The sequence below is a fragment of the Ovis canadensis genome, chromosome 23 (genome assembly GCF_042477335.2).
Source record: "Ovis canadensis isolate MfBH-ARS-UI-01 breed Bighorn chromosome 23, ARS-UI_OviCan_v2, whole genome shotgun sequence".
NCBI lineage: Eukaryota > Metazoa > Chordata > Mammalia > Artiodactyla > Bovidae > Ovis > Ovis canadensis.
Window position 1 is genome coordinate 44,176,732 of NC_091267.1, and position 21,684 is coordinate 44,198,415.

Here is a 21,684-nt window from a genome sequence, read left to right on the forward strand (position 1 = left end):
CCAGCCATCTCATCCTCTGTTGTCCCCTTCTCCTCCTGCCCCCAATCCCTCCCAGCATCAGAGTCTTTTCCAATGAGTCAACTCTTTGCATGAGGCAGCCAAAGTATTGGAGTTTCAGCTTTAGCATCAGTTCTTCCAAAGAACACCCAGGACTGATCTCCTTTAGAATGGACTGGTTGGATCTCCTTGCAGTCCAAGGAACTCTCAAGAGTCTTCTCCAACACCACAGTTCAAAAGCATCAATTCTTCGGGGCTCATCCTTCTTCACAGTCCAACTCTCACATCCATACATGACCACAGGAAAAACCATACCCTTGACTAGATGGACCTCTGTTGGCAAAGTAATGTCTCTGCTTTATAATATGCTGTCTAGGTTGATCATAACTTTCCTTCCAAGGAGTAAGTATCTTTAATTTCATGGCTGCAGTCACCATCTGCAGTGATTTTGGATCCCCCCAAAATAAAATCTGACGCTGTTTCCACTGTTTCCCCATCTATTTGCCATGAAGTGATGGGACCAGATGCCATGAACTTCGTTTTCTGAATGTTGAGCTTTAAGCCAACTTTTTCACTCTCCTCTTTCACTTTCATCAAGAGGCTTTTTAGTTCCTCTTCACTTTCTGCCATAAGGGTGGTGTCATCTGTATATCTGAGGTGATTGATATTTCTGCCAGCAGTCTTGATGCCAGCTTGTGCTTCTTCCAGCCCAGCGTTTCTCATGATGTACTCTGCATATAAGTTAAATAAGCAGGGTGACAATATACAGCCTTGACGTACTCCTTTTCCTATTTGGAACCAGTCTGTTATTCCATGTCCAGTTATAACTGTTGCTTCCTGACCTGCATACCGGTTTCTCAAGAGGCAGGTCAGGTGGTCTGGTATGCCCACCTCTTTCAGAATTTTCCACAGTTTATTGTGATCCACACAGTCAAAGGCTTTGGAATAGTCAAGAAAGCAGAAATAGATGTTTTTCTGGAACTCTCTTGCTTTTTCCATGATCCAGCGGATGTTGGCAATTTGATCTCTGGTTCCTCTGCCTTTTCTAAAACCAGCTTGAACATCTGGAAGTTCAGGGTTCATATACTATTGAAGTCTGGCTTGGACATTTTGAGCATTCCTTTACTACAGTGTGCGATGAGTGTAACTGTCCGGTAGTTTGAGCATTCTTTGGCATTGCCTTTCTTTGGGATTCAATGAAAACTGACCTTTTCCAGTCCTGTGGCCACTGCTGAGTTTTCCAAATTTGCTGGCATATTGAGTGTAGCACTTTCACAGCATCATCTTTCAGGATTTGAAACAGCTCAACTGGAATTCTATCGCCTCCACTAGCTTTGTTCGTAGTGATGCTTGACTTCACATTCCAGGATGTCTGGCTCTAGGTGAGTGATCACACCATCGTGATTATCTTGGTCGTGAAGCTCTTTTTTGTACAGTTACTCTGTGTATTCTTGCCACCTCTTCTTAATATCTTCTGCTTCTGTTAGGTCCATACTATTTCTGTAGTTTATTGAGCCTATCTTTACATGAAATGTTTCCTTGGTATCTCTAATTTTCTTGAAAAGATCCCTAGTCTTTCCCATTCTGTTGCTTTCCTCTATTTCTTTCCGCTGATCGCTGAAGAAGGCTTTCTTATCTTTCCTTGCTAGTCTTTGGAACTCTGCATTCAGATGCTCATATCTTTCCTTTTCTCCTTTGCTTTTCTTCTTTTCACAGCTATTTGTAAGGCCTCCCCAGACAGCCATTTTGCTTTTTTGCATTTCTTTTCCATGGGGATGGTCTTGATCCCTGTCTCCTGTACAATGTCACAAACCTCCGTCCATAGATCATCAGGCACTCCATCTATCAGATCTAGTCCCTTAAATCTATTTCTCACTTCCAGTGTATAATCATAAGGAATTTGATTTGGGTCATACCTGAATGGTCTAGTGGTTTTCCCTGCTTTCTTGAATTTAAGTCTGAATTTGGCAATAAGGAGTTCATGATCTGAGCCACAGTCAGCTCCCGGTCTTGTTTTTGCTAACGTAGTGCTAAATCCTCCCTGGTTCCTATGAGACACAGTCACAGATCTTTTCTGGAGTAAAGCAAACTCAGCTGGCTGTTAGGTTTAACCTGATTTACCTAACCACTGAGCAAGGATGCAGAACAACTAGAACAAATTCTTACACTTTGTGGTGGGACTGTAGATGGTACAACCACATAGGAAACAGATTGGCAGCTTCTTATAAAGTTAAACATAAACCTACTAAATGATTCAGCAACTTTGCTCATATATTTACACAAGGGAAAACATATGTCCATACAAAGACTTGGATACAGATGTTTCTAACACCTTTACTCACAATAGCCAAAAACTCGAAACAACCTGAATATCCATCAGTGGCTAAAGAGATAAACAATTCAGTGCAAACAACTACAGTGCACCATACAGTGGAATACTACTCAGCAATGAAAGGCAACAAATCACTTATACATACAACAACACTGGATGTATATCAAACACATTATGCGGAGCAAAGGAAACCAAGCAAAGAATACAAATTATACAGTTCTACTTATTTAAAACCCTAGGAAAGAAAAATGAACAACAATAAGAAGCTAGTCAGTGGTTGCCTAAAATATAATGAGGGGACTGGCTGGGAAGTATCACAAAGGAGGCTTTCAGGGTGTTGAAAATATTCTATGTATCTTGACTGAGGTACTTGGTACATGAATTTAGTCTTTTGTCAAAACTCACTGCATTAGAAGACAATGATGACTACCTAGGTCACCATCTTCCAGCATTTACTTCCCCCAAGCAATACAGAACAACAAACACTACAGCCTCAGCACAACCTGAAGACAAAGAATATCCAAACTTCAAAACAAGAATAAATGGAAAAGCAAAACAACAATTTCCAGTGCACACTTTCTTGTCCAGTGGCAACTGATTCCTCAACTCACTCACCCTATCTCAAAAGGTTTTGGACAAAATCAGACTGAATAAAAATTGCAGGAGAGAGACCAGAGAACTAGTGGCAGAATAAAGGATGAAATATACCACTGGCAGGAAGACTAAGTACAACCCAAGTCAAAAAATACTAAAGAGGTGTTCTGGTAGATCAAAGCATGGACCACATTCAATTAATTTCATCCAAATAAGAGATGACTGAGAAAACTCCAGAGAACAGACTAAAGGTGAGCATTTTAATATAGAAGTAGAACTACAACTAAAGCATTGGTGGGGATAAGGAGGGGGGATTAATGTACAAATACTTACACACTGTGACAAATAATGCAACTAAAAATGGGAGCATATAAAGAAGAAAACAGAATATCCACACAGATTTTTAAGTAAGCAACTGGTGAATTTTAAAAGTATTGATCCAAGAAGGACAAACATAAAACTGTAAAACTTCAACTTCTAAAACAAAGAACAGGAGAAAATTTCTATAACCTGTGGTTATACAAGCATTTCTTATATAAAACATGAGAAGCATAATCTGCAAGAGAAAAAATTAATGAACTGGGCTTCAGGAAAATTAAAAACTTTTGCTCTGTGAAAGACACTGGTAAGAGAATGACTTCGATCTTGAGTATATATAAATAACTCTAAAAACTCAATCATAGAAAAACAAACAACTCCAAAGAAAAATGGGCAAAAGATCACTTCACCAAAGAAGGTAGTGTTAAGGATAGCAAATAAGCACGAGAACAGATGTTCAACATCTTAAGTCTTTAGAAAAATATAAATTAAAATGACAGTGACAATAACCACTGTATACTTAGAATGGTAAAAGAATTGGCAATAACAAGTACTAAAATTGGAGTGGAATTCTCATTGCTGTTGGAAATGAAAAATGGTACAGTCCCTCTGATAAACAGTTTGATAGTTTCTTAAATAGTAAAGCTAGTGACCCCACAATACTACTCTTAGATGTTAACTACAGAGAAATCCGTATGGAAATGTTTACAGCAACTTTATAGAATCATTTAAAAACTGGGAACAACTCAATGTCCATCAACAGGAAAACAAACAACCAAATTTACATTCAGATAATGAGTACTGCTGACTAGAACAAAAGAGCAATCTTGTAATAATGAAAATGATGTAGATGAATATCAAACACATGTTGAGTGAAAAAAATCAAATGCAAAAGAGTAGATAATGTAATTTTCCATTTATGTAAAGTTCAAGAATGGACAAAAATGATCTACAGTGATGGACATAAGAATAGTGGCTGCCAGAGGCAAGGGTTGGAAGTAACTGATGTGAAAGGAGCATAAAGATGATGGATATATTTAGCATCTTGGTCTGAATTAACATTACACAGGTATACGTTTGTCAAAATTCATTGAGCCCTACACTTAAGATCTGTGCACTTTACTACTTATAAATTATATTCAATAAAGCACTGTTAGCTTTTTCAAAAGGCATCATTAAATTTATTTTATAAAAGTATTATTTTGTCATCTTTTATGTTTTTAAAAAGAATATTAATTTCTTAAACCAGACAAAATTTTGATCATTTAATTTCTTTACCTGAAGGATATTGTTCCATTCTCTTTTATTTTGTTTTTCTGAACAGATGATTGAAGTGACAGAATTTTATTTCCTGGAAGGGTAATTTGCTTTAGAATGGAAGCTATAAAAACAAAAGAAGAAAGAAAAAGTAAAATGAAAGAAAGCAATCACACCACACTAGGAAAAAATTCAGGACAATAGCTATTTTCAATGCATACAGAATAATCAAAGAAAATTTCAAAGCTTTCTAGAACTATATTTAAATTCAAACATTACAATTAAATTTATTCCCTGCAAAAGAAATCACAAAATCAAGACCTCTCCATTTCTTTTTTGTATGTTCCCCAAATTGTCTAGAGAATTACCAGCACTACAAAAATACTATGAAGAAAAGGTGTTACTATGAAGAAAAGAAACATGTTAATACTATATCTTTTGTATTGGTAGATTTTAAAGACTCTTATAAATAAAGACTCACAAAGAATATATTAAAGCTATTTTTCAGTCTTCTCTCATAGGTCTCAACTTAAAAGAAATCTCTCTTCTCTGAATATAATGGTGGAAAAAAAAAAAAAAGTACAGAAACCCATCATGTTCCAAACCCAACACGACGAGGCAGAGATTAGTTATTATCTACCTTGAGAAAACTGACTGGTAGGTATAGTAGTGCTCACTGTCACCTTCTTCTGTCCAGATTTCTGGATGGTCAATGCTGGGGAATGGGTAAGGGTGGTCACTTGTTTTGCAAGGCCTCCTGAAGGCTGCTGGACCACCTGAAACAATGACAACTATTAATATAGTCCTTCAACTAGACCTGCTTTAGAAAAGCACAAACTTTCAACTGTAACAAGAGAACGAATGATCATCCTCACTTAACCATACATACCTTTACCTTAGCATCACAAGAAAGCCTACTTAAAGTTTAAATTTGTGTGTGGTAAATTTATCTAGCTCAAAAGTGAAAACCATGACGATCTCACACTGTAATTTTCAGAGTAGAATTCAAACTTATATACGGATCAATTTAAATCTCCAAATAGATCTTATTTTCATGCTTTTAACTTACCATGGAAAATTTCAAATACAAAAGCAGAGGGAACAACAACAACAAAAAAGAAAACACCTATACCATTATTACCATTATTATAGCTTCAGCAATGATTAATTCTTGACCAATTTTATTTCATCTCTATCCCTACCCACTTCTCCCCACTCTCAATTATTTTAAAGCAAATCTCAGGTATATCTTTCAATCCATAAATATTTCAAAATATACCTCTAAAAGATAATGACTTTCAATCAGTTGTTTTTTAAAAGTATCTGAAAGACAGCAATGCTAAAAGTATTCTCCAAGATAACAGCTCAAGAAACCCACAGGGTGAGGGTTGGGGATAGAAGGAGAGAAATTAAAGTAATAGCAGAGCCTTACTTTTAGATACAAAGAAGAAAAAAACACAATAGGAGAGTTTCATTCTTTCACTTCAAAGAAAAAAAACAGTCACTATGTATTTGAGCCAGCTTTGATAGTGAACTATTTTTCAGTCCTCAAACTCATATATGGCTAATATAAGTCATCTAGTATCATAACAATTCTGGAGGTATTTAATTTATTCTATATGCTGGGCTTAATTTAATTGCTCAGTTGTGTCCGACTCTTATGCAATCCCATGGACTGCAGCCCACCAGGCTCTTCTGTCTGTGGGGACTCTCCAGGCAAGAATACTGGAGTGGGTTGCCACGCCCTTCTCCAGGGGATCTTCCCAACCTGGGGACTGAACCCAGGTCTCCTGCATAGAAGGCGGATTCTTTACCGTCTGAGTCACCAGAGAAGCCCATAATTTATTCTATATTCTTTTACAAATAAAATTAAATCCAGTGCATATTACTAAACAAAACTTACAAGAAATCCAAAATGTCCCAGTAAATAATCATATAGGAACTAAGGCCCCTAGAGGAGAAATACAAGTTGGAATAATTCAATTGCCATGATTCTATGAGAACTGACTCTTGAAAGAGAGAAAGAACCCTTGAAAACAAAGATGTATTTCAGTTGAGATCATATTTCTCTATCCTCAAGTTCTAGGAATCAGATTTAAATTCTACAAAGTAATATACATTCAGAGTCCCACTTACGCATTCAGATAAAAACTCAAAACAAATACTCCTAAAAACTCTGACTTATCTCTCTATTGTTTATTTTCTTCCCTGCTATCTTTTATTTGGTATCCTTTTCATATTTTGATTATGAAAGTGAAGTGAAGTCTCTCAGTTGTGTCTGACTCTTTGCAACCCCATGGACAGTAGCCTACCAGGCTCTGCTGTCCACGGGATTTTTCAGGCAAGAATACTGGAGTGGGCTGCCATTTCCTTCTCCAGGGACTCTTCCCAACCCAGGGATCGAACCCGAGTCTCCTGCATTGCAGACAGAGAAAGGTAGTAATAAAACGTTATTAGAAATTTGAGTTAGTCTTCAAACCACTTTTGATACTTTCTCTCTAATTACAACAAAGAGGCTGGCCCCTAAGGTGAATGGAGGCTCCAGGCCACTAGGGGACCAGCCAGGAGGCATGGGGTAGGAAGGCCAAAGGAACCCAGCATCAGCATGTGACCCTGGCACAGAATAAGTGGGGAGGTGAGCCTTCACATGGACTCCAAGACCAGGGCTGTGCATGGCCCAATCTAGGCCCAATCCAGTGCAAGTTCATGTACATGGCAGGAGGCAAATGCGCCAACTGATTTAGCAATCCTGGATCCCCATCATTCCTTGTCCTAATGACTGTAACACCTGGGAGCGTATGTGCAGCATATTCCTGCACACTTGCTGAACAAAATAAAACACCACGAGTGAGAAAATATAAAACAATTCAGCAGTATTCTTTCAAAGAAAGTACAGTTTTAGACTCTAATATGAGGCATATAACGGAGACTGCTATTAAGAGAGATGGAAATTGGTCCAAGGATGATAGATCTGCTCCTACTTGGCAAGCAAAACAAAGAGCTATTATTAGAAGAGTCAGTGGTTCTGGAGGTAGGCAGGTAGAGACAGACTGGGAAGGAAGAGAAGGAAACTTCACAGTGATGGTAACACTCTATATCTTGAAAAGCAGATTTGAGTTACAGAGGTAAGCATCGTCAAGGGGCTTCCCTTGTGGCTCCGATGGTAAAGAATCTGCCCGCAATGTGGGAGACCTGGGTATGATCCCTGGGTCAGGAAGATCCCCTGGAGAAGGGAATGGCAACCCACCCCAGTATTCTTGTCTGGAGAATTCCATGGACGGGCTACAGTTCATGGACTCTCAAAGAGTCAGACATGAACTAAGCCACTAAAGTAACACTTTCACTTTTAAGCATTGTCAGAATTTATCCAACGATAGATTTAAATTTGTGCATGTCACAGTATATACCTTTCAGCTAAAAACAAGAAAAGAGTAAAGAAATATTGATTGGCAGTTAATGATATGCACATTAATAATAAAATATTTTAGGAAGAAGGCTTTGAAATGTATCGAAAATTAAGATAATTGATGAATGGATAAATCAAGTAGAGCAACTGTAAACAGTAGAATCTAGGTGGTTGGTATACAGTGTTCACGATAAACTTCAACTTTGCTATGCTTGGAAATTTTCATAATAAAACATTTTCCTGAATAAGGCAAAAGTAAGACAACATAAACACTGTAAATATAGTTTCAATAGTTTATTTTCCATGAATTCTGATGCCCCCATATCAAAATAAAACCTAAAAAAATATATATTCTTCAAGTAAATTTAAATGAGCTGGCATTAATCAACCTATGTTAAGACTACTGTTATGTAAACTCTGACTTAATTATAGCCCATGAAGATTTTTCTATGCAATTTCTAATTACATATGGCAAATAAAAGGCAGTAGGCCTTACTTGGACTCAGTCTCGTCACCCAAACTTTCACTAGTCCTATCTTAGTGGGATTACAATCAACAACTGAATTCTACCTCTCCTCTCACTCTTTTAACAGCATGCAAGAAAAGGGGAGGAAAAAACCCCCACAAACTGATCACTCAAGCCTAGATCTAGGTCAGGCCAATAAGAAACTGAGAGTGAACCACCTGACTCAATAAAACAATAATTCTTGTTTTGTTTCCTATACATTATGGTTCTCCTTCAAAATAATTAGTTAGCTATGAGACAAAAATACTATTCAACAACAACACATCTTTCCTAATATTCTGGGTTCATTTATTTTAGGAGATCAGTTTCACTTCAGTATAATAAAACTGAAAATTACCACATTAATAATGTACTAATTAGTTGTTTTTCTCTTATATCCACAAAACAATAGTTGGACAATGATTTGTTGAATGTACTTGGCCACTTGTTTATCAAATGTATACAATTCTGTAAGAAAGAAATGCAAGTAATACAGTCACCTGGGGAAATAACATCTGAAATAAGGGAAATATCTATGATAAAACTAAATCCTGCAATGGTAGGTTAAGAAGCTTCTTGTAACTTAAAAGTGTGACATTTAAAACATCTTATTAAGAAGGAAGAAAACCTATAGAATTCTTCAGAAAAATCTGTACAAGCTAGAAAAGGATAAAGTACTAATGGGAATTTTTAAATTCATGATTATTAAAGGAAATAAACCACACAAACATTTACACCTGACACTGAACAACACAGTCACATTTGCATTGTTCAGACCATCACTGGAGGCTGCATCCTGAGTTCTATGGACCACAGATTTAATCCAGCGTGGCACTCTCACACTTTAAATAATTATTCACCATGTTTCTTATAAGCCGCATTATTACCATCTTGTTTCTAGCTCCCTGAGTGTTTTCCTCCTCGCTTCAACCTAGGATTAAACTGGACTACGGTTTGTAATGAATTCACTGATGATATTCTTAAACTACCTGAGTAATACTATTTCAAACCTAAGTAATACTAATTTTCTAAATTAGTTGTTTAGAAAGAGCATTCAAGTTCAATCCTCTCTGTGGCATTACCATATAGAACAGCTTATGCTGTTTTGTGCCCCAGGTAAAAATCTGCTGTAAAACAGGTTACAATGCATCTTCAGAGTCTAGCTGCTCTGGTTTTTGCTGTTTTAAACAGGAAGATAGGAATACTGACATTAAATCTGTTGACTAAAATGGAAACAAAGGCCAAACAAGAAAGCAGAATTCATAAGAAAACTAAATCATTCCCATTCTTTTAAGAATGAAAGTAGAAGTTTAAAAATCCTTAAAATTTACCAATGGATTTTGTTACATTTTTCTTGATTGAAATAGTTTCTAGTGTATAACAAGTCAAGCTTATAAAGTGTAAATGCTGTCAAGATATTATTGTTGCTTAGTTGCTAAGTCATGTCCAACTTTTTGTGACCCCATGGACTGCAGCCTGCCAGGCTCCTCTGTCCATGGGATTTCCCAGGCAAAAATACTGGAGTGAGCTGTCATTTCCTTCTCCAGGAGGAGATCTTCCTGAGTTGGGGATCGAACCTGTGCCTCCAGCATAGCAGGTGGATTCTTTCCCACTGAGTCACCCTGCAGGCCATAAGATATTATTACCTGACAGTTTTCTGTTTCAAGACATTCTGGAAACCTAGAAGTTCTTGCCATGAGCACCATAATCTAATGGGAAAGACAATGGATTCTACTTTGAGATCTACTGCTTGTTGAGTGCCAGTAGATTGTTCCTTAAAATTCTGGGATTCTTAGTTTTCTCCCTGTCTTACCTTCATCAAAATTATTTCAAAATCCATACTACATACAAGATATGTTTTTAAAACTCTATGTAGCCATGAAGTGTTATTTCACTCAGGGGTGAATATGCCAGAGATTTTCAATAAAGATGAGCACTGATTCAAGAATCAGCTATGACACATAGAGAGGATCCCCATTCTCTCCAACGTTACCAAAAGTGACCTTCCACTGGGACATTTAGGGTTTCCATTCTCTCCAGTGTTACCAAAAGCAACCTTCCACTGGGGCATTTACGGTTCCAGCATCTCCCAAACCTGGCTGTTCAGACAGAGGTTTAAGAATCACTGCTTCTAAAGAAGCTTTTATCTCTTAGATTAAATTCAGACACCCAAGAGAAACATAATGAGGCAGGTACATTTTTCCACTTGAAAATCAGAGCCAGAGTAGGAAGGGATGAAAAAAAAAAAAAGAGTCTGACTACTGTCCAAACTGATCTTTCCTCTTTCATTCTACACCTTCATTCTACACCCAAGGTTTGCCCTCTGCTTCAAAGACCATCACCCACAGATACTAATGTTCTGTTCTGATCACATAAACAAGGCTGCGAAGTTTACTTAGATTTTACTACTCCAAAAAAGCAGAAAACACTAAAACAAAGAGACTCAAAACATATCCGTTAACATGGAGGTTTATAAAGAACAAGTGCAATCACCAAAAATCAAAAAAGAACAGTTAGTTCTGTTACAGGACTAGGTTTGTGGGAACTTTATTTAAAAAACATAATTTTCAATTAATTCACCATGTACTGTCTCCCACAGCTTAACAGTACTTTCAGTCTTCTGATAAAACTTGTCTTGAGTCAGGTTTATCTAAACACGAATACATAAACAGTGCATATTTCACCCAAGTTCTTTTACCCAAGACCTTCCCAACTTACAGAGTTCAGGAGAAAACACCACTGCTTACTCATCTCCTCCCTTCATTGTCACCTTCTCTCCTTAGCAATTTTTAAAAGAAATGTTACCATAACATCACCTATGTATTAGTAACAAGCCTACCAAAAATATTTAATCTGAATCTAATCTTGAGGAAATGATAACACAAAAGGATATTTTGAAAAACAAGTAGCCACAAGCACTTAAAATTATTACAACACAATGAACAACCACAAAAGGCTGAGAACTGTTCTAGATTAAGGGAGTCTGAAAAAAAAAAGACAAATAAGGGTAATAAGCAATTTTTTACTAGAAACAACATCAGGAAGCAAACTAGCTATAAAGGAACTTATTAGGACAACAAAGGAAATATTGTGCCTGTATTAACTTCCCATGCGTGATAGTATGTTGTAGTTAATGCAAAGAAAAAGAAACCCTTTTCCGTAAGAGGTACATGGTATTTAATGGTGCAAAGTCACAATTTCTGCAAACAACTCTTAAATGGTTCAGGAAAAAAATTATGTGTGTGTTTGCACCTGTAAATAAAGGGGAAAGAGACAAAGCCAACGTGTTCTGTTACCAACTGATCAGCCATGGTCAAGGGTACACAGGGGTTGATTTTACTAGTCTTGCCAGTATTCTGAATGTTGGACTTTTTCTAAAGAAACTGAGGAAGAAATGAAAAGTTACTCACTAGTTGTTTGACTTTAACTGCCTGTGGGATACCGGCTGGCTGTGCAAGCACGGGGCCTGGCTGCGCGAGTTTGATTTGGAGTGGAGGGCCAAGGGCGGGCTTGTCGGACGTGGTCCCAGCGGAAGTAAGAATGGGTTTCACGGATGGAATGCAAACAGCTGCTGCTGAGGTTTTTCCAAAAGGTACCGAGGGGAGTGCCAGCGTCACTGCTGTCCCGGAGACAACCGGCTTTTCAGGCTGCAGAGAGACTGCTGTCACCGTGTTCTGCAGGGCTGTCACCGTGTTCTGCAGGGATGTCACCAGAGGTTTTGGAGTCTGCAGCACGACAGCTCCAGCTGTTGTCCCTCCAGGCACAGCAGCCGGACCCACAGAGTGAAGAGTCACGACTCCAGTTTTTGCTCCCCCTGGACCAGCAAGTGGTTTCAGAGTTTGTACGGACACAACTCCAGGCACCGCTGCTTCCGAACCACCACCAACAGGCTTCTCAGCCTGGATGGAGGAAGCTGCCGTTGTTACCACGGGAGAAGGCGTTGATGTGGTACAGGTAGTAGTGACCACCTCGCTAGAAGTCTGCTGAACGCACTGCTGAATAAAGCTCTGGGCGTTGGGCATCAGTTGTCGTAAGGCAATCACACTTTTCTAGAAACAGGAAAGGAAAAAAACAACAAAACTGATAATTGAGTAAGTGAGCTCTAGTAAAATAGAACTACTTTGTGTGTCATATCTCGACAACATAAAAAGTATAATGTTTCAGCTGAGGAAATCTGTTATCAATCATTTACCTTCTGTCAATATCCAGGATATAAATAAAGCTCCAAAGTGCCTCATTTTTCAAAAAGTATTATGTCTCAGTATTAAGCTTATAGACCGTAGTTATCAATTTGGTATCAAATATTAGTATGGTAAAATAAAATACTCTATTCTACTTATTTGTATTTATCTAAACCCCATTAATAGATCACCCATAACTTCAGTATCTACAAGTTTGTTTACAGGACAGCATCTTAAAAAAAATTGTTTATTAAATAACTTTCAAACTTTGAAAAGAAACAGTCTTCACATGAAAATAAAACAGAAACAAGGTCAGTTTTCTTAATTGAGCTAGAGTATTTTCTGACTGGACTTAAAGTTGGGGTCTCCTTGTATCTTGCTTAAAAAAATAAGAACAGCTTAAACTAAAAAGTAGAAGGTTCTCCCTTTTCATCCCTGGGATTTTTATTTGCTTTTGTTTTTAAGTTAGAAAAAAAGATAAGAAAGGAGAAGGCGAGTAGACTATCTTTTGGTGAATTCTTGAGCTGTTTTGGAAGATTTCCATGATTTGGTACTTAAATTCAGCCAGACCACATTTACTTAAGAAGCAAATGAGAACTATGGCTCCTCTTCCCTTCTTTTCCTTTTAGTTACTTCTTTTACTTTTTTTATTTAAAAAGATTGAAAAAATTTTAAACTGAAGATTTTCAATTATATATCTATAAACAGTATCAAAGGAAAGAAAGTCTCTCAACGTTATTTTCCCAAACTTTAAAAATGGTAGAAAATAAGCTGCTTTGAAAATACATGAACATATGAAGCGACGTGATTAGTTAAATTTAAGTAAGAAATCAAAGATGGAGGAGACCTGGGAAAAACACAATTGGAAAGACATGTTAAAGTAATATGACTTAAAGAGATAGCAATAAAAATATGTATGTTAAATAAATACAATATGTACACTAAATTATCTCTTGATTATCTGGCCAGAGTTAAGCTTAAATGCCAAATCCCTCATCCCAGTGCACCATCCAACCGCCAGAGTGCTGAAGGATCCAAAAAAAAAAAAAAAAAGGCTTCGTTACAGTTCTTAGAAAACTATGCAAAGTGCACATACTTAATGGTAATATTTGATAACTTCAAGGTAGTGTTTCATAGGCCATAGAGTCAGGCTAAATTCCAGGCCTGTGTGTTTAATCCAAAGTTAACTTGAACAATTTTCTCACCTCCAAAATGGAAAATTAAATCCAAACAATGCAAATTTAAAAAAAACAGAAGTAGCTAGCAAAGTACAGAACACATAGTAGGTACTTACTTGCCCCCCCTCTTCTTCCCTACAGTGTCTCCAATGAGTATGAAACATAGATTCATATTACACAGAGTTGTCAGTGTCACACAGAGCACCTAGAGTCACAGACCTTTTGCACTGAAAGCACCTAAGGAAGAACTGCTGCCAGCTTCTCAATCATGAGGGCCACCTGGAAATGTTATCTGATGTTCAGCACTGTGCTGACTCTTTAATCTTCCCTTCCCAGACCAAGACTGCCCTGGCTAAAACACTTTCAGTTCAGATCAGATATCTGGCACCCTCCTAATTAACATGGTCAGCCTCCTGGTGACAATTTCCACTATCTTAATAGCCTTCGGACAGCCTGGTGCCCCAACCCCTTTCCCGCTCTTCTTTCATCTCCACGAAGTCTTACTCCTCTCTCCTAGACAACCATGCCAAATTTTTCTAAAGGCAACTCTTCATTCTGCTATTTCAAAATGTATGGGAGGACTCTTGGTTTACTATAATCCCAGGTCTTTAATAAATTTATAACTTTCAAGTCAACTCTTTTCCAGCTACTAAATATACAAAAGGAACACAATTTTTCAGTCTGCCAAACAAAGCTCTTGTTATCAAAGATATTGTTCTCCATCAAAATCTATTTAATTCAATAAATCTTAGAGAAGAGAATGTCTAACATTATAAATTAATTTTTAAAGATAATAGCTTTCCCTAACCCAAAATATAACAGTTTTCCCACTAAATTTGGCACCAAATTTAGGTTGACTATTTCTGACACTAAGAAACAATAGGACAAAGAAGAGACCCTACTTTTTTTAAGTTAAGAATTTTTCAGGATACAAGCACTAAATAATATAATCATTAAGTTATATTGATGAAGATGTTACTTTTGTTTTCTCAGCATGTTCCAATCCAAAGAATATGGATTATAAACGTGCTTTACAGATTGCAACAGCCCTAAGAGGTTTCTCCTACTGTTACTATCTTCATATTAAGTTGCTGTCATATTGAAATATTCAGATTTTAAATTACTTTTAAGTAATCCAATCCAAACAATTTCTTCAAAGTAACACATAACTTTACCTTAAGGAAAGGAACTAGGTGAGGCTGAGGTGAAGACTTGAGTTCAACATACAGTTGTCTAGTAAACTCTTCTGCTTCAATTTTTGCATCCTGAAGAATAGAAAAAACACTTTTAGGTTTACAAATATTTTACAAGAGGAAAAGTGTGTAATTCATGACTGGAGATATAGCAAGCTTCCAACAGTGATAAAGTCAAAGTCTATCATTAAATACAGGTGGGTTTTTTTTATGTCCCCTACAAAGTGAATAAACAGATGCTTTTTTAATATAGAATACAATGAAGCAATTATTATTATTTTTTAAGATCTCAGTAAGGAAAGTGAAAGTGAGATGAAAGCTGGCTAAATGGCAAGGTGACAGTATTAAGACCACAGTCTGTTAAGAACAAACTAAGAAGTAAAAACACAGGAGTCCTACATTACTTAGGGCAGAAAACTGAAAAGTTACCTGGTGTGGGGGCTTGGGATTTTGTTTTGTTTTGCCTTTCCAATTTTTAAATTATTCTAACTGTGACTAGACTGTGTTTTTAGAATGCTATTACAAGGCCACAATAATATACATGCTGTTGTTTCAAAGGGCTTAGGGACCCTTCCATGCCACTTTGGACTCTAAACATTGCAGGGGTCTATGAGGTCTAAATTATTCTCACATTAATAACTAATCATTTTTGGGCCTTTTTCACTGTGCTGAGATTTGTACCAATGGTACAAAAGCAACACTGAATAAAACTGCTGGCAGTTTTAAATAGCTGTCATATTCTACATTGCAAAGCAAGTATAGGAAAAAAACAAAAAACAGAACCAGTTCCACTCAAAAATGTCTTTGACCAAACAGTAATACTTAATTTTACCAAATCTCAACACTTTTGTAACCGTCTTTTAAAAATACTGCATGTAACCTACTGGGAACTACACACAGAGCAGGCCAAAGTAAGATACTCAAGGAAAAGCACTTTTCCAATGAGCTGCTAGCTGAATTAGCTGTGTTTTGTTGGTTTTTTTCTTTTGGTTTACCGGAAAGAATATCAAACCAGCTGTGGTTATTCACACTGGGGTATTTTGAGAGACAGTCTCTCAAAAGGAAAAAAAACAAAAACAAATGAACCAAACCTGTCACTGTAAGGAAAACAACTGTCAGTTTTTGCTGCTAATGATAAAAATCAGAGCTCTCAAGCCAAAATTAAAATTTTGGAAAATGTGTAACCATAATCCTGAGTTTGATAGCTTCTCTGTACTGAAAAAATTTTCTGATGTGATTGTTAGATTATGATTTTTTGATACTTTAAAAAACAGATCTGTCAACATTTGGAAGATCTATTCAACCCACTGAACCAGTTATTTTCCAGATGACCAAATGTGAGCTGTTACAAAAATCATACATGGGTGAAAAATCCATTCAAGGTACAAGATAAACCAGTGGACTATAAAGAATACCTATAATGATCTGGAGAAAAGCTCTCAAAGTACTTTCTCAACCATCTCTTTCCATGAGGCCAAATACTCCCCAAATAAGTTTATCTGACCAAAAAACAAGAGAGTCAACCTTCTCTCCAAAGCTGTCTTTAGGCTAAGAGAAGCAAGACTAGCAAACAAAAAGTAATACACACTCTGCCTTCTGGATCCCTGCGTTCCGTGCGCGCAGAATCTCATCCAGATTCAACCAGTTAAGGATGGGCTACTACAAGATTTACAACCCGTGACTGGTAGAATCCGCAGATGCGGAGCCCACAGACAGGGAGGGTCAACTATGGGACTTGAGCATCCGGGGATTTTGGTATCTACAGTGGCTCCTAAAACCAACCCCCATCGATACAGGGCAATGACCCGATGGACAAGGTTTACGACTCTAAGGTTTATATCATTACAGAGCTTTCAAGAAGCAAACGTAAAGTTTATCCAAAAATCCATTTAAGATAAACTTCATTTAAAAATATATATTTATTCCCCCCTTAAAACCAGTTGTATGGATTCTTACAGAGCTTTTATAGTTCGAACTTACCAAAAGTTGCTCTACCAACTTCTTAACATTCTGCCCCATCTCCGGGGACTGGGATCCACTACACGCTAGTTTTATTAACATTGCGAGGAAGTTCTTACATTTCTTCACATTTTCTAGCATCGTCTAAATACAGAAATATAAACACTCACAAATGTTGGCTAGAAAACAGGATTCAAGAAAACGCGTAGAGCGCTTGATTTACGTAAGGTGCAAGTGAGAGCTTACCGGAGACAGGTTAGCCTGAGCAGAGGCCGAGTTCTCTGTTTTGAGATTGAGCTCATTTGAAGGGGCAGATGCTGTTCCCACACTTGAAGGCTTCAGGGTTGTTACAGTATTCACGGGCTTTACAGGAGTAACTGTGACCACGTTGGCTGGCACAGCCACAGACTGAAATTAAAAGCAGCAGACACTGAGATACGCGTTACTATGCTACGTATCACGTGGGTGCCTCATTTCACACTTAAGACTACAGATGCATCCACTTGACTGCCTTGCTAGTCTAAGGCATGGAGAAGGAAATGGCAACCCACTCCAGTGTTCTTGCCTGGAGAATTCCAGGGACGGAGGAGCCTGGTGGACTGCCGTCTATGGGGTCGCACAGAGTCGGACACGACTGAAGTTACTTAGCAGCAGCAGTCTAAGGCAATGTAAAATCATTTACCAGATCTGGACTCTAGTACCTCTGGGTTTCATTCTCACCTATTTTTAGGTTTCATTTCTGGGTTTCATTAACTACCTATTTTTCATTGACACCCAAGCATCCACTTCAGGTAAGTTACTTAATCTTGCTAACCTTCTTGATTCCTGTCTGTAAGAAAACAAGGATAGCAACAGTACCTACTATCTTGGGATTGTTTTTAAAAAACAGTGCCAAGCGCCCAGTCCTTAAACATATTAATATGTCTCCAAAAATGATCCGAAATAGTAAGTTTTTATATGAAAATACAGAATTTCCTATTCTGCAATATTCTGCTTTTTAGTAAGTACAAAGCTGTGAGATCTACTGATCATCTTATATTCAGATAAGCCATTTTTATGCAGACTTAATAGAGAAGTAATATTTTTGAAATTTGTAATAACAAATATTATGTGATTGTGTTATTTTCACATGGAAAAGAATCTCAGTTGTTTCTTCTAGCCTCTATTAAATGAAGAGGAGTGATTACAGCACCACCTGCAGGATAAAAAGTTAAATACAAGAAATCACAAATTGGATAATAAATATTTGAGACAACCATATTGAGATAAAGTACTATGCAGTTTCCTCTGAATCCTGGAGATTTTCTAATAAACTTTCTTAGGTTTACAGACAGTAAATACATACTCCTTCTTCAGTGAATGTTTTGTACTCTGCCATTAATTCTCTGTACTACTATATTTAAGAAAGTGATGTTGAACTTCAGCTTTAGGACTGATGAGAGAAGTTCGTCGGGGTACTACTGTCCCTTTTCCTTATGAAGCAAAATAAGGAAAATCTGGGGAAGAGTCCTATTTTTTGTGAGTAGAAGCATTTATAGCGTTTCTACTTTCCTTGTCAATATTTTATCCTGTCTCCAGCACAAAATCTGTCCTTTGTAACTCTTTCTAATATAGCTACTACCTGTACCTCACCTGATACTTGCACCTCTTAAGAGGCATGGAGTTACACGATCCCAGCCTTACACTATATGTAATCACACTGCTCTAATGGATGAACTGTGTTAATCATTAACTTTGCATATGCTAGACCAGGCGGGAGAAGGCAATGGCAACCCACTCCAGTACTCTTGCCTGGAAAATCCCATGGACAGAGGAGCCTGGTAGGCTCCAGTCCATGGGGTCGCTAAGAGTCGGACATGACTGGGCCACTTCACTTTTACTTTTCACTTTCACGCATTGGAGAAAGAAACGGCAACCCACTCCAGTGTTCTTGCCTGGAGAATCCCAGGGATGGGGGAGCCTGGTGGGCTGCTGTCTATGGGTCGCACAGAGTCGGACACGACTGAAGTGACTTAGCAGCAGCAGCAGCAGACCAGGCTATGCTATTGCCATGCTTTTCAAGACCACACTGGCACTGACAGGCATGTCTAGGAGACAGGACAGAAAAAAGCTTGGGTATATGTAAAACAAATTGTGAAAAATCAGTTATACATAGTCAGTGAAATGAATTGTATGCACATTTAACAGACTACAGAGAGTCATCCGGGTTCTAGACCCTCATTTCTAAAAAAATGCCAAAAACTGGGATCATAATAAACTGTGGGAAATTCTGAAAGAGATGGGAATACCAGACCACCTGACCTGCCTCTTGAGAAATCTGTATGCAGGTCAGGAAGCAACAGTTAGAACTGGACATGGAACAACAGACTGGTTCCAAATCGGGAAAGGAGTATGTCAAGGCTGTATATTGTCACCCTGCTTATTTACTTATATGCAGAGTACATTATGAGAATCGCTAGGTGGGAAGAAGCACAAGCTGGAATCAAGATTGCTGGGAGAAATATCAATAACCTCAGATATACAGATAACACCACCCTTATGGCAGAAAGTGAAGAGGAACTAAAAAGCCTCTTGATGAAAGTGAAAGAGGAGAGTGAAAAAGTTGGTTTAAAGCTCAACATTCAGAAAACTAAGAACATGGCATCCGGTCTCGTCACTTCATGGCAAATAGGTGGGGAAATGGGAAACAGTGGCTATTTTTTTGGGCTCCAAAATCACTGCAGATGGTGACTGCAGCCATGAAATTAAAAAACGCTTAATCCTTGGAAGGAAAGTTATGACCAACCTACACAGCATATTAAAAAGCAGAGACATTATTTTGTCAACAAAGGTCCGTCTAGTCAAGGCTATGGTTTTTCCAGTAGTCATGTATGGATGTGAGAGTTGGACTATAAAGAAAGCTGAGTGTCGAAGAATTGATGCTTTTGAATTATGGTGTTGGAGAAGACTCTTGAGAGTCCCTTGGATTGCAAGGAGATCCAACCAGTCCATCCTAAAGGAGATCAGTCCTGGGTGTTCACTGGAAGGACTGATGTTGAAGCTGAAACTCCAATACTTTGGCCACCTGATGCGAAGAGCTGACTCATTTGAAAAGACCCTGATGCTGGGAAAGATTGAGGGCAGGAGGAGAAGAGGACAACAGTGGATGAGATGGCTGGATGGCATCACCGACTCAATGGACATGAGTTTGGGTAAACTCTCGGAGTTGGTGATGGACAGGGAGGCCTGGCATGCTGTGGTTCATGGGGTCGCAAAGAGTCGGACACGACTGAATGACTGAACTGACTGACCTCTCAAAGTGGACACAGATATTATTCACTAATTCACTGATATTTCTACTGCTTTAGCCTACCACTAAGGAGTGACCCAGCTTAAAATATGCATCAGTCTAAATTAAGAAAAGTTATGCACACAGTACATGGAAAGAGCAATGGTAGAAAAGAATGAAACAACACATATATATATCATTTTGGAACAACTACATGTACTAAATCTTTAAGAAATAGATACAATTTAAAAAACTGATAGGATTTCCCTGGTGGCTCAGTGGATAAGAATCCACCTGCTAATGCAAGGGACACAGATTTGACTCCTAGTCCAGGAAGAATCCACCTGCTGTACAGCAACTAAGGCCACATGCCACAACTGCTGAGCCCATGTGCCAAAACTGCTAAAGCCTGTGCTCCTAGGGCCGGTGCTCCGCAACAAGAGAAGCCTGCACACCGCAATGAAGAGTAGCCCCTGCTTGCTGCAACTAGAGAAGAGCCCACGCAGCAATGAAGACACACCCAGCATGTCCAAAATAAATAGATGAATATTTTTCAAAAAGATAAAGGAAATGATATACTCAAGTACTGCAGAAGAGAAAATCTTTCATAGAATAATCTTATAAATTCTTCAATTTCATATTTTCCTGATGTCTCAACGTCCCACAAACAGGCTGTGAACACCTCACCCAGGTGACCAGGTGACCCAGTGTGATAAGGCTGGTTCCTCCTACAAACTCTCTTTCTGCCCTCCTGACTGCGACCTAGTGCCATTCAAACACACCAGTGAAATTCAATCCATAGGAACTCTCAACAAAGCCACTTGCCCCCCAAGTCCTCATTCTCTCTCAGGATACCACCTGTTTGGTCGAGCCTGCCCCAGGCCTCCTCCCACACGCCCCCCTGCATGGCGTGCCATGTCCCCTCTTCTAAGACCTGTCAGTATAGTAAATCTCTTTTACTTTCATATACCTCCTTGTGGTGGTATTTGGTGTCCACATCTGACTGATCATCAAAACAAAATCCCCTTTTAAGAAACATAATTACTTCTTACAATACAGAGCAGACATCAATAGGCCTAAATTCATGCTCTTTGGCCCAATGATCTCCTTAGAATAAATAACCTAAGTCTGGGGGGAACCTAGTAGTTTGGGACAATCAGCACAGAAGTAATAAAGAACAGTTTCCAGAGTCAGACAGAGACCTTGAGTCAAATGGCCCTCTGCTACGTATTAGCAGAAATCATGCAAATTTCCTAACTTCTCTAAACCTATTTTCACACACATAAAATGGAGATGATACTTCCTCATAGAGTCGTCACAGGACGAATTGAAGTGAGGAGAAGGATGCAGAACACTTACAGTGGTCAACATATTAAGTGCTCAATAAATGGTAGCCATTATTGGGTAAAAGAAAAACTACGTTTAAAATCAGAGTCACTGCTCATCATCTCTAATGTTAGAGGAACTAATATGGTTAAACAATTTTGAAACCTTAA

The 21,684-nt window shown here is 38.1% G+C and overlaps 1 protein-coding gene across 2 annotated transcripts in view; it reads right to left on the bottom strand.

Annotated features, from left to right (window-relative positions):
• Positions 1–21,684, bottom strand: part of TAF4B (TATA-box binding protein associated factor 4b) — a 100,579-nt gene that overhangs the window by 57,474 nt on the left and 21,421 nt on the right. For both annotated transcript variants that reach the window (XM_069569212.1, XM_069569213.1), the window contains exons 4-9: positions 17,167–17,328; positions 16,942–17,064; positions 14,944–15,033; positions 11,820–12,458; positions 5,139–5,274; positions 4,520–4,622 (exon numbers count right to left, since the gene is read on the bottom strand). In XM_069569212.1, coding sequence (XP_069425313.1) covers positions 4,520–4,622; positions 5,139–5,274; positions 11,820–12,458; positions 14,944–15,033; positions 16,942–17,064; positions 17,167–17,328 — 1,253 coding nt within the window. The remainder of the gene's footprint in view (positions 1–4,519; positions 4,623–5,138; positions 5,275–11,819; positions 12,459–14,943; positions 15,034–16,941; positions 17,065–17,166; positions 17,329–21,684) is intronic.